This window comes from Peromyscus maniculatus, chromosome 13, assembly GCF_049852395.1.
Source record: "Peromyscus maniculatus bairdii isolate BWxNUB_F1_BW_parent chromosome 13, HU_Pman_BW_mat_3.1, whole genome shotgun sequence".
In the NCBI taxonomy this organism is placed as follows: Eukaryota; Metazoa; Chordata; class Mammalia; order Rodentia; family Cricetidae; genus Peromyscus; species Peromyscus maniculatus.
Window position 1 is genome coordinate 5,001,518 of NC_134864.1, and position 12,891 is coordinate 5,014,408.

Genomic DNA, 12,891 nt, shown 5'->3' on the forward strand with positions numbered 1-12,891 from the left:
TGGTGGACATGAAGGACTTGAGGCCTTTCAGGGGGCCAGCTTCTGAGCCTGACTTCTCATTTCTAACACACACGGCACTGTCACAGACATCTGGTAGGGCGGAGGGGGGGGGGGGCGGCCTCCTAGGCATTCAGAGGTATCCAGTGCGGGCTGGGGCAGCTGCCATGTGATAGCACTTAAGGACCAAATACTAATACACACTGAGCAGGCTGCTTGGAACAGTCGGCCACATGACAGGTGGCCCAAGTGTTGACACAGCCCGCAGCAGCAGGTCCCCAACCTCGTCCTTCGATGGTGACGGGTCTCAAAGCAAATAGGACCCATTCCCCAGTCCTTCCTTCTCCTGCGGTCCCCTCCTCTGGCTCTAGGGGACACATCCTAAAGTCAGGCCTGCCTGCCCCAGTGGCCCATGAGTCTCCCAAGGAGCTTGACTCATCCCTGGATCTCCCCAGCCTCGCACAGGACCTGCCATTATTTGGCTGTTTTATGAACTGCAGCCCGACTGACAAGCCACTGTCCACAGGTGGCTTAGTACAAGAACCCCCCCTACACACACACACACACACACACACACACACACACACACACACACACACATTCTAAATCCTTCTCAGCTCTCCTAATCCCAAAGCTCACTGGGTCTGTGTCCTCTGCCTCAGGGCATGGGAGAAGCTGCCATGGCCACCTTATTGTCAATGCCGTAGTCTTCCAATGTGCTGCAGCCTTCTCCAGTCGGTGGCCTGTGGGTCACATGCTGCCCAAGATGCGGCCCTACATACTTGTAAAGGATATGACACTGTCAAAAGGTAGACGCTCTGTAGGGGCTTCTTTCCTCTGTCTTGGTCCAGTGGACCAAGTGAGTGACCCACAAAGGCACTGGGCTACTGGGAGAGTGTTGAGATACTGAGTTGAAGTCACGGGGAACCCCATGTATAAATCAGGCCTACACAACACCTTCACACCTCCCTGAGACAGAATGAGGGTACCTGATCAGCCACCACCAGCTTCCTCAGCACCACCCCCTTCCCACCTCCATCTGTCCTTGGCCATTTGCTGGGTCTCCTAGCTGGAAAAATAGGGGTAGGACTGAAGCAACTAAGTGTGAGGGTGGGCTGTCTCTGTTAAGACGGTCTTGAGAGTGCCCTGTCTCTGTTGGGCCTATTCCATCCCTCTCCCCTGGCTGGCCCAGGTAATCTGAGCCCAGATTGTACATATCCTGGAACAGCTGACAATGCTGTGGCCAGACAGCTGGTGGGGCCAGCTAGAGCTGGCAGGGGGGGCTGGGATGGGAATGTAGGTTGACACACGACACCTCAGCCCACCCTACCCCATCCCCCAGACCTCGAGAGCTACTATCCCACCCGCTGCTGAGCAGAGCGGAGGCACCATGCGTGGAGACCAGGGACCTCAGCTCCTCTTGCCACTGCTGGCTGTCTGCCTGGGTGTGACACGAGGGGACCTGAGACCTAGGGTGGGGGGTGTGGGAGGAACAGATCAGGAGCACCAGGCTACAGTGGATGGAGGGTCTGGGGGTTATCTGTGCTCTCCCCAGCCCCAGCACCCCGAGTCTCCACCTTGTCCCTCTGTGCTTCCCGTTCCTCTGGAATGAGTCTCCCTGTCTGTTGCAGGGGCCCAGGGCCTCAACCAAGAGGAGCGCCTGCTTGCTGACCTGATGCGGAACTACAACCCCCATCTGCGGCCTGCTGAGCATGACTCGGATATAGTCAACGTCAGTCTGAAACTTACCCTGACCAACCTCATCTCCCTGGTGAGCTGGGGGGGGCGGGCAGACGATGGGCACCAGGGTCCTGGGGAGGGAAGGTATGGGAATTTAGCTCTGTCTTCTGTACCCCAGAATGAGCGAGAGGAGGCCCTCACGACCAACGTCTGGATAGAAATGGTAAGAAGCCACTGCTGTATCTTTCTGCTTATTTCGGTCGTCCCCACCCTCTGCCCTGTCCCCCACCCTCTGCGCGGCCTCTTGGGCCCTCCAGGCTGGCTTGCCACTCTCCAGCCCTGTGTGGCCCAGGGCAGAGGCCCGGCAACTGCCTCTTCATCCGCAGCAGTGGTGTGACTACCGCCTGCGCTGGGACCCACAAGACTACGAGGGCCTGTGGATCCTGAGGGTGCCGTCCACCATGGTCTGGCGGCCAGATATCGTGCTGGAGAACAAGTGAGGAGGGGCCTGGGCAGCAAATGAAGGATACAGGGTCCGGCAGGATGAGGAGAGCTGGAGAAAGAGAAGGAAGAGGATGGCAGGGTGCTGCAAGGTGCCAGGCTGAGGGTGGGACCCCAAGCACAGATACTGGTCCAGGGCACCAGACTTGACGCTAGTCCTGGCTTCCTGTAATGTGTTAGCCATCTGGTTGGGCTTTTCCCATCCCTGCGATCAGGAGCCAATTTTAACAACCCGAGAAATGGTGAGAGGTCACCGTGACACACAAGGTCAAGGTCAGGTGCTCTGCAAGGGCGTCGTAGTGTTGGCTATTTTGCCATTACTGTAGTTATTAACACTGAGAAGGAGAAGCAGGGATTACGAGGTGATTGTGGGGGCTCCGACTCTCCCAGACCTCTGTTCTCATCTCAGGTCCAGAGCAGACCTGGAGGTTGCTGGGGTGGTACCTGAGTGATACTAGATGAGGGCCCAGCAGGAATGTGGCAGTCTGGGGGACTGTGCCTCAGAGCCCATCCATGCGAGGCGGACAGCTAGTCTGGGGCTGTGGGATCTCTGCCACAGCTCTGTACACTGGCCTGTGCACACAGCGTGGACGGCGTCTTCGAGGTGGCCCTCTACTGCAACGTGCTCGTGTCCCCTGACGGCTGCATCTACTGGCTGCCGCCTGCCATCTTCCGCTCCTCCTGCTCCATCGCGGTCACCTACTTCCCCTTCGACTGGCAGAACTGCTCCCTCATCTTCCAGTGAGACCGCTGAGGGGCGGGGAGCTTCAGGGGGCTAGCTGCTCTGGCGGGGACGACTGGGTGGAGGTGGGGAACCGGCGTCGGCGGCGGCGGCGTCGGAGGCACCTCAAGGCTGGGGGACCTGTACCTACTCAGGTGGTGACACCTGAACATGTCCTCCTGCAAAGTCCTCTCATCCACCCTCCTTCATTGCTCGTTTCCTGCCCCTGTCCCAAGGGAGAACTCTAATGTCGGGAGTATGTGGGTAAGAACACACAGGCGTGCCTGCATACACATAGAACCATAGACGGATGAGCTGTCCTGGAAAAGAGAAGCTGGCCGAAGCCAGTGTGTGACCCGAGCCACACCTGGGACCTCTGGATCTCAGTTCCCTCATCCATAAGCAGTGAATGAGAGTCTTGGGAGCAATTGGCAGGACTCCAAGAGGTCTTGGGAAGTTGGTAGGACCCCAAGGGTCCTCTTATGAGAGGCTTGGGTTTCTACCCTATGGTCTTTGGTGGAAGTAGGAGGGACAGAGAGGCCCTGAGCCCTTTGGCCAGGAAGTAGCACTGCGCACCAGAGTCTGTGTTCCCCTGCATGCTACCACTAGGGCCCGATGGAGAACTAAGAGTGTGACACTGTATATGTCGAAGCCAGTGCCCACAGCTGCCACAGATGACCGTGTCTGTGACCTCATGACCAGGTCTCTCTTGCCTCACTTGACCCTCTTTCCACTCCTGACCCACAGGTCCCAGACTTACAGCACCAGTGAGATCAACTTGCAGCTGAGCCAGGAAGATGGACAAGCCATTGAATGGATCTTCATTGACCCCGAGGCTTTCACAGGTAACCCCCTCTGGGAAGCCCCGCCAGACCAAGGCTGTGCCCTCCCACACACCTCATGATGAAAACTGCAGTATCATAGAATATGGTTTTCAAAAGATCCCAACCGAAAGCCAGGAATGGTGGCACACGCATGTGGTCCCAGCTGTGCATAGGACCAAAGTTTGAGGCTAGCCTAGGCTACACGGCAAGACCATCTTTAGTGAGAATGGCAGGAGAGCTTGGAAGATGGCTCTGAGGGGTAAAGCACTTACTGCACAGACAAGAAGACCAGATTGCAGGTCCCCAGAACCCACGTAAATGCCGGCTGAAAGTGGCAGCCTGTAATCCCAGCACAAGGCAGGCAGAAACAAGGGATTCCCAGAGCAAGGTTCTGGGTTCAGACGACAGACCTCCTCTCAGTATAAAAAGTAAAGTGACTGAGGAAGACGCCTGATGTCAACCTCTGACTTCCATGTATATACACATACAAACACACACATGCACCCACACACACACATGCACCTACACACATGTCAGTGTATACATACATGTGCACACATACATGCATGCATATATATATATATATATACACCACATATACATTCACAAAAAGGGTCCAGTGACGTTCTGACTTTTCCTACAATAATTACTCCAATTTTGAGAGGGGGACTCAATATTCAATCTCCCATCCCACTTGTCTCCCTGTGTACTGGTGCCCATGACTTGGTTTTTCAGGCCATGCATTTACCCAGGTCACATCCCCTGTGCTCACTACAGAGAATGGAGAATGGGCCATCCGGCATCGACCAGCTAAGATGCTTCTGGACTCCGTGGCACCAGCAGAGGAGGCGGGCCACCAAAAGGTGATCTTCTACCTGCTCATCCAGCGGAAGCCCCTCTTCTACGTCATCAACATCATCGCCCCCTGCGTGCTGATTTCCTCCGTCGCCATCCTCATCTACTTCCTTCCTGCCAAGGGTACCTGGGAATGTGGGGGGGCAGCAGCACATGGGCCCATGGGGGAGGCCAGGCCTGATCACGGCACAGGGTGGCATCACAATCCTAGGACAAGGGTAGTGGGCTCCCTGTAGGGTGAGAAAGTTCCTCAGGGGGTGTGTGGGGACCTGCTCTGAGGGCATCTTGGTCATGGGCAGCGGGCGGCCAGAAATGCACAGTGGCCACCAACGTGCTCCTGGCCCAGACCGTCTTCCTTTTCCTCGTGGCCAAGAAGGTGCCTGAGACCTCCCAGGACGTGCCGCTCATCAGCAAGTAAGGCCAGTCCTCACACTTGCTTCCCGCCCCTCACCACCCATGCAGGGGGTGGAGCCCCACGGCCTTGCTAAGCAAGTGTTCTACCAGTGGGCTATATCCCCAGTACCCCTTCCCTTCCTGAGGCGTTTGTCATGACCTTTCTCCAGGGGGCCTGAGGGAAGCAGGGTGGGTGGCGCCTGGGTGTGAGGTGCCTAAGGGACACTCAGCCTCCTGCTTGCCTGACCCTGGACAGGTACCTGACCTTCCTCATGGTGGTGACCATCCTCATCGTCGTGAACTCTGTGGTCGTGCTCAATGTGTCCTTGCGGTCCCCACACACACACTCCATGGCCCGGGGAGTCCGCAAGGCAAGGCACTTCCCTGGCCACTTGGGCATCCATCTGTCCTTCCCAATCACGTGACTCCCTCCACATCCCTGTTCCCTACTCCCAAATTCAGCAGCAAATCTATGCCTTACGTATCTTCAGGCATAAAGTAGACAAATGGTAATACCAGTGTCCAGGGAGACATTACATGTACTAACTTCTTTAACATCCATAAAGACCCTTGAGAGGGTATTGGTGTATTGTCTTGATTGAACAGACAGGGAAACAGAGACACAGAGAGGTTGAGCAGCTTACCCAATATTACCCAGTTCCCAGAAAGCAGAGGAGAGAGGATTTTGTGCCAGCTGTCTGTGGGCTCTGCGGCCCATGGTAGCAGACAGCTGAGAATCGTGTTACAAATGTAGATTCCCTAGGTACATCCCAGGAGCCTAGTGTATTCTAGCGGCAGGCAGGGGGTAAGGGTCTGTTTGTTTGAAAAAAGTGCCCTGGTGATTCTAGAGGTCACAAAAGCTTAGAGCTCAGGTTCTGTGTCCAGGAGAAAGCAGTCAAGCTGAACCAGGGCCCAGTCGCTGCCCCTCAGGCATTGCCTTCATGCCCATCCCCTCAAGCTTGGCCTGGCTGCCCGAGCAGGACCTACCAGAGAAACCCCTCTACAGGTGTTCCTGAGGCTCCTGCCCCAGCTGTTACGGATGCACGTTCGCCCGCTGGCCCCTGCTGCTGTCCAGGATGCCAGGCTGCGGCTCCAGAATGGCTCCTCCTCCAGGTGGCCCATCACGACTCGGGAGGAAGGGGGTCTCTACCTCCCCCGCAGTGAACTCCTCTTCAGACAGAGGCAGCGCAATGGATTGGTGCGGGCAGCGCTGGAGAAGCTAGGTGAGGCCCAAGGGGTGCACTGGGGACAGCCCTGTCCCGTTAGTGCGTGTGGAGCTGGACACAGCAGGGAAGTGCTGGGCGGGTGATCAAGTTGGAGAGAGCAGCCAGGCTTCTGGGGAGAAACCAGATCCCAGCTAGCTTTCTTCCACTGACTATTTCCCCAGCAGAAAATGGTCCGGAAATGAGGCAGAGCCAGGAGTTCTGTAGCAGCCTGAAGCAAGCCTCCCCGGCCATCCGGGCCTGCGTGGATGCCTGTAACCTCATGGCCCGCGCCCGGCACGAGCAGAATCACTTTGACAGTGTAAGCTGGGGCACGGTGGGCAGGTACTCTAGTGTAATATGGGGGCAGGGTGAATGGGGTGTCCAGTTAGGTCTGGGGATGGAAAATGCAGAGCTGGGAGCTGGGAAGGGGGAAGGATGAGCAACCACTGGGACAGAGACCACGAAAGAAGACAGGTTGGTACTTAGACGGGTGAAAAGACTGAAGAACGGAGAATGGAGGGCAGCTGTGGACCTAACAGTGAAAGAGGGAGCCAGGCTGGATGCTGCCCCTGGCCACACCTCTGTCCCACAATGCGCTGCTGCCCTCAGGGGAACGAGGAGTGGTTCCTGGTGGGCCGAGTGCTGGACCGAGTCTGTTTCCTAGCCATGTTCTTCCTCTTCATCTGCGGCACCGCCGGCATCTTCCTCATGGCCCACTACAATCGGGTGCCTGACCTGCCATTCCCGGGAGACCCCCGCCCCTACCTGCCTTTGCCAGACTGAGCCCACCCATCACCCCTGGGCCCTGGAGTCAGCTATGTGGGCCATGCTGTCTACGGAGCTGTACTCTGTGCTGGGATCTTGCGTGTGTATCGCAGAAGCACCTTGGGAAGTGCCCATACATCCCTGGGAAGAGAGAGAGAAATAAAGAGACAGGAGTTCTGGAGTGGTTGGTGATGGGTGTGGTCATTCATGACTTTGGACCGGCGTCTTGTGGCAATGGCTGGCTCCTACTGGCACCAGTGTTACTCTTCCTACATTGCTCTCACTTCAGCACAGCATTGCTGACTCCCAGTCCCTTTGAAGCCCTAAGGACTCTGCTTTTCATAATGCCCTGGGCTGGGTAAAGTCTTGCCCTTTGAGGCCTGGGAACATTTCCTCCTGCCTTTTTGTAAGATGCATATTTATTATTTTTAACTAGATGTATGTACCTGGAGTGGGTTATGTGTACGTTAGTGAGGGTGCCCACTGGAGGCCAGCAGAGGGTGTCAGAACCCTGGAGTTGGAGTTGGCCAGCAGACAATGGGTGCTGGGAACTGAACTTATGTCCTCTGCAAAAGCAAGTGCTCTTAACCACTGAGCCATCTCTCCAGCTCCAATATCTCTCTCCCCTTTGTGAATTTTCTCTGGAAGAAGGTTGGTAGGAGATGTGGAACCTCTCTTAAAAGAAGAATGTAGGCCAGGTGGTGGTGGCACTAAGGAGGCAGAGCCAAGTGGATCTCTGTGAGTTCAAGGCCAGCCTGGGCTACAGAGCATGATCCAGGAAAGGCACCAAAACTACACAGAGAAACCCTGTCTCGAAAAACAAACAATAATAATAATAATAACAATAATAATAATAATAATAATGCAGGGGGTGGTGGTGCACACCTTTAATCCCAACACTAGAGGGCAGATCTCTGTGAGTTCAAGGCCAGCCTGGTCTACAAAGTGAGTTCCAGGACAGCCAGGACTGTTACACAGAGAAACTTGGTCTCAACCCTCCCCCCAAAAGAAGAAAACCAGCGCTGGGTGTGGAGGGGTACGCCTTTAATCCTGAGCTCTAGGGAGGCAGAGAAAGCCAATCACTGTGAGTTTGAGGCCATCCAGGCTAACAGTGATACTGTCTCAAAAAAGGGGGAGGGGGTGAGGAGGTGGGAGACACCTCAATGGTTAAAAACACTGGATATTTTCCCAAGGAATCTGGGTTTGATTTCCAGCACCCACATGGCAGCTCACAACCACCTGCAACTCCAGTTCCAGGGAATCTAACACCCTCTTCTGGCTTCTGCAAATCACACATGGGGATGGAGCACAGATGTATGCACAGGCAAAACACCCGTATACATAAAATGAAAATAAACCTTTTTTTAAAAAAAGCACTAGGAGCTAGAAGTGTGGAATATAAGTGTAACCCATTTCAGCTACCTGTCTGTCTTCTGGGTACCACAGCCTCAAAAACATACCTTCAGTGATACTTTCCCATTCATTTGATGTAATACTTCTCCCCCACCCCCATTGATCACAAAAAATTCTTAAGTTTTACCATCTTTTTCCGTTGTTAGAAGTTCTTTACATTACGGACAGGCAAGAAGATTCACCTGACCCACATTTCACATGAGCAAGCTGGGGTCCAGAATAAGAGGAACTACCTGGACCACTCCCTTAGGGTTCAAATTCCCATCTCTGACTCAGTCTCGGACACTGCAAGGGAGATTCCTAGCCCTGCAAATGCACCTTTCTTTCCCTCTCTTCTCAAAAGCCAGGGCACTGGCAGAGCTAGGACTGGGCTGGGACAAGACACTGGGCGGGGCCTGACAGGAGCGCTCCGCTCCCTCAGCTTCCCTCGTACAATGTATCAGTAACTAGGATGCTCCCTTGAGGTCTAACTGGGGAGAAAAACATGGCCTTACTGGGTGGCCAGAGGGCAGCCATGGACCAGTCCAGGGAGACTGTTTCCTCACTTGTAAACGCAGGAGTAAACATTAACTTCTGCCTCTCCTCGCTTCTAACAATGGGACATGCACAGCGGGTGGCTTTGGAGATCCATCACCAACCAGGCAATCTATTCACTCCTGTGATGTGTTTGGGGCAGTCGTTAAGAGTGTGGGGGCATTGGGGCTGGAGAGGTGGCTCAGACGTTAAGAGCACCGACTGCTCTTCCAGAGGTCCTGAGTTCAATTCCCAGCAACCACATGGTGGCTCACAACCACTTGTAATGAGATCTGGCACCGTCTTCTGTATACATAATAAATAAATAAATCTTTAAAAAAAAAAAAAAGAGTGTGGGGGCAAAGACTGCAGTTGAGGAGGCAATTTGATAAATGAGACCAATGAGACCATCTCGGTTCTCAGTGAATGTCTTTGTCACCCTGGTGCGATTCCCCCCCCCCCTCCCTTCACCCAAGGCAGGGAGGGTCTCATGTATCCCTGGCCAGCCTCGAACTCGCTATGGTGGTCAGGCTCGTCTGGATCTTCCTGCCTCCACTTTCCAGGAGCCAGGATAACAAATTTGTTTGGAGTACTTGCTCGTCCACTGCAGACACCAAGGGCAAAGGATCAGCTCTCAGAGACGGACACCTGGTACCATGCACTGAGGGTTACTGCGCTGACACTTCCCCTGGAATCCGCGGGGAGGTTAAAGCGGCCGGCCGGCTGCGTAGACAGAGCCCAGTGCCTCGCGAGGGCGACCGCCGGCGAGCAGGCCCGGCCACGGCGGACCGCGACTCGCGCAGGGACTGGGCCGCCCTGCAGGGAAAGGGGCCCCGCACCCGGCCTGCGCGCCAACGTTCCGCTAAGCCGCTCGCCAACCGGAAGTAGCCGGGCCCTTGACGAGAGGACCGGGCAGAGCGGAAGTCACTCCGTGAGGCAGTGGCGACAGCGGCGGCGAGAGGATGAACAACAAGTTCGACGCGTGAGTGGCGCGTGGCCGCCCCCGGGGCCCCTTCCCCCAACCGTCCCCCGGGACCGCTCCCGCCGGGGCCGGGCGCGCACTCAGCCGAACCGCTCGCTCCCGGGCCGCCGCGGCCCGAGCCTCCCTGCGCCCGCGGGCCCGACGGGGCCGGGAGAGCGCGGCCGAGGTCGCCGGGACCCCTGAGCCGCTGGACCCCGGCGCGGCGCGGGCCGGGGGAGGGGAGGCCGCTCCGCCCGGAAGGAGATTTTCGGACGCCCCGCCCTGGTGGGTGCGGGCTGCCGGCGGCGTGGAGGGGCGGGACCTCAGCGCTTCGGGTGTTTCCGCAGCCTTGCTGCCCTCTGTCTGAACGCGGCTTCCCTCCCGCACTCGCTCTGCGTCCTGGGAAGGTCACCTCTCCCTTCTGAACCTCGGTTTTGTCTTCTGCAAGCGGGGACGGTAACAGAGCCCGTGTCGTAGCGTTGGGCAGCTGCGATGAGGTAATGGGGCAGCCGCGATGAGTACTTTGGCCTCTTGAGTAGGGAATGCCTTTCATCTAACTCAGATTCTTCCTGCTTCCTCCCCAACACCCCCCACCCACCCCCACTCCCCGGTTCTGTCTTCCAACTCTTAGTGGCTGCCCACTCCTGCATTCTTTCCAACCACCCACTCTCATCCCTAATTCCAGCATCGAACAGTTAGTTGGGAAGTACAGAGAAGAAATATAAAAATGTTTGAGGCAGGAGGCATTATCCTCTCAATGATTTTATCTTTTTGCATTTTAAAAATAATTTTCCCCGGGCGGTGGTGGCCCACGCCTTTAATCCCAGCACTCGGGAGGCAGAGGCAGGCGGATCTCTGTGAGTTTGAGGCCAGCCTGGTCTACAGAGTGAGTTCCAAGACAGGCTCCAAAGCTACACAGAGAAACCCTGTCTCGAAAAAAGAAATTAGGAATAATAATAATAATTTTTGTTTCATTTAACAGCACTTGAATTTCACAAGAATTGTATCTTTGGTAGTGCTCCCTCTCTCTTGTTTATAGTAATCTAATCTGTCTTCTCATTCAATGACCTACATATTTTAGTTCTAGGCCCACCAAATGTTTGCCAGTACTAAAGTTCACCAGTCTGAACTATTGCTCTAACCTCCCTAGTGGTTACAGCCCGGCGGGAGAGAGTGATCAGAGCGCAGTCTACAATGCTGAGAGGTACTTGTGTAAAATGCTGATAATGAGTTGGGAGGGTGGAGTGGAACCACCAATAAATAGATGGTGAAGCTGCAGGTTTTTCTGATGTGCGGACTCGGGAAGTACTGGGATTCCAGCCATCAGGCAGCTCCTCGCAGGTTTTCACGATGGCGAGTGAACTCCATGTCTTGAGGAAAGCAGATGTCTTCTCCACCTTGCAGCTTTGCTTTGCCCAGCAGGAGAGTAACCCCCTTTGCCTCCATCCTAAGCTCTGCAGTACTAGCTACAGATCTGCCGCCTTCCTCTCTTTTTTTAAACAAATCAAACTGCATTCCAAGAAGATAGTTTTTAGGTCATCTGTCTCAAATAAGGGTACTTATAATGGCCACTGTCTTAGACACTGTTCTATTGCTGTGAGGAGACACCGTGACCAAGACAACTCTTTTTTTTGTTTGTTTTTGTTTTTTGTTTTGTTTTATTTTTTTTGAAACAGGGTTTCTCCACATAACAGCCTTGGCTGTCCTAGAACTTGCTCTTTAGACCAGGCTGGCCTGAAACTCACAGAGATCCCTCTGCCTCTGCCTCCTGAGTGCTGGGATTAAAGGCGTGTGCCACCACCTGGCCCAAAACAACTCATAAGACTGACTTCCTCTAACAAGGCCACAGCCCCTAATTCTTGTAATCCTTTCAAATGGTTCCACTCCATGGTGACAGCATTCAGATATGTGAGCCTATGGACATTCTCATTCTAACCTGCACAGCCACCCCTAGGCATCTAGGTATTTCTTTTTTTAACCTTTTTAGGTGAGCATAAAGTAACAGGTTCTGTTATGACACCTTCATACTTACGTACTGTTACCATTCTCATGCTTTCCTTTCCCCCATGCTCCCCCATGCTCCCCCTCTAGCTGGTTCCCCCTTCTACTTTCCTATTATATTGCCCTCTATTTCCCACTCTCTTCTTTATACTAATTCTGCAAAAGAGATCTTCTCTTACAGTTACAGGAAATGAGGCTCTTCAAAGCTAAGTAACTAGTGTAAGATACCCTAAAGGGCCAGCTCAGGATTTCTCTTCAGCTTCATTCATGAATTTATCAATATTTTGCTGGGTGGTTAATTACTTGTAACTATTAGCTGTTGTAAGGAGTAGGGTCTTTTAATGCCTACCTTCTAACTTTGCAGAAAAAGAAATAAAAGTCTGATTTCATTAGAAATTAGCAATTAAAGACCTTTGCCCTTAGTTTTGGTTTTATCATTTTGGGTTTTCACGTGAAAACCCTGCAGTTTGTAGACTATTGTTCCACATTTGGAGTCTGCACTCTTTATCACGTGTCCCCGAAATTACCCAGAATCATTCTCCAAGTGCAGCCTCCAGTAAGTGCAGTCGTATGATCTGATGGACACAGATTGACAAGGAGCTCTGACCTTTAAAGCGTGGGCTCTGCGTCTGTGAGTGTGACCAGAGCTGGTGATGACTGTAGAGGGTGGTCGTTGGACTCACCAGTTCACTAGGTCTACTTACCTTTCTTGTTATTAAGATGCTCTCTCAGCAACTACAGTACCAGCTTTGATAAACTTAGTTTTCAGATCTGTGTTTTTGGAGGCTAGCCTTGATTCTATCATTAGCTTTTGACCTTTCTTAAGTGTTTCTAAACCACCCAATTTGATATCATTTTGATTTTGGAGATCCATTAATTAAGACGTTTGTTTTGTGTTTGTGTCTGATGCTAGAGATATAGTGGAGAATTAGATCAAGTTCCTACTGCACAAAATTAGCCTAGTTCAGTGGTCTTGGAAAATACTTGGACAGGAAGAAGCTTGGAAAGCTAACCCAGTGTCACTTAGTCTAGACATAAATCGGGCAGCTTGAGCCTGTGGAG

At 53.6% G+C, this 12,891-nt stretch overlaps 2 protein-coding genes across 9 annotated transcripts in view; both read left to right on the forward strand.

The window, feature by feature from the left end:
* The first annotated feature begins 230 nt into the window (after positions 1-230).
* On the forward strand, positions 231-7,052 carry Chrng (cholinergic receptor nicotinic gamma subunit). The gene is made up of 13 exons (XM_076550507.1): positions 231-294; positions 660-806; positions 1,629-1,768; positions 1,856-1,900; positions 2,064-2,173; positions 2,764-2,919; positions 3,647-3,744; positions 4,501-4,701; positions 4,878-4,992; positions 5,228-5,342; positions 5,978-6,194; positions 6,362-6,495; positions 6,786-7,052. Exons 1-13 carry the CDS (start codon positions 231-233, stop codon positions 6,957-6,959), a joined length of 1,716 nt encoding a protein of 571 aa, XP_076406622.1. The 3' UTR covers positions 6,960-7,052.
* A 2,428-nt stretch (positions 7,053-9,480) lies between these two features.
* Positions 9,481-12,891, forward strand: part of Eif4e2 (eukaryotic translation initiation factor 4E family member 2) — a 30,226-nt gene continuing 26,815 nt past the window's right edge. For 2 of the 8 annotated variants that reach the window (XR_013043952.1, XR_013043953.1), the window contains exon 1: positions 9,702-9,849. Coding sequence is in view for 6 of the 8 variants with exons in the window: in XM_006984220.4 (XP_006984282.1) it covers positions 9,830-9,849 (20 nt within the window). In the remaining 2 variants the exon portion in view is untranslated. Of the gene's footprint in view, positions 9,850-9,914; positions 10,326-12,891 lie in introns of those variants that run through there. The other 6 variants (XM_006984220.4, XM_006984221.4, XM_006984218.4 and 3 more) reach the window with 6 other exon arrangements.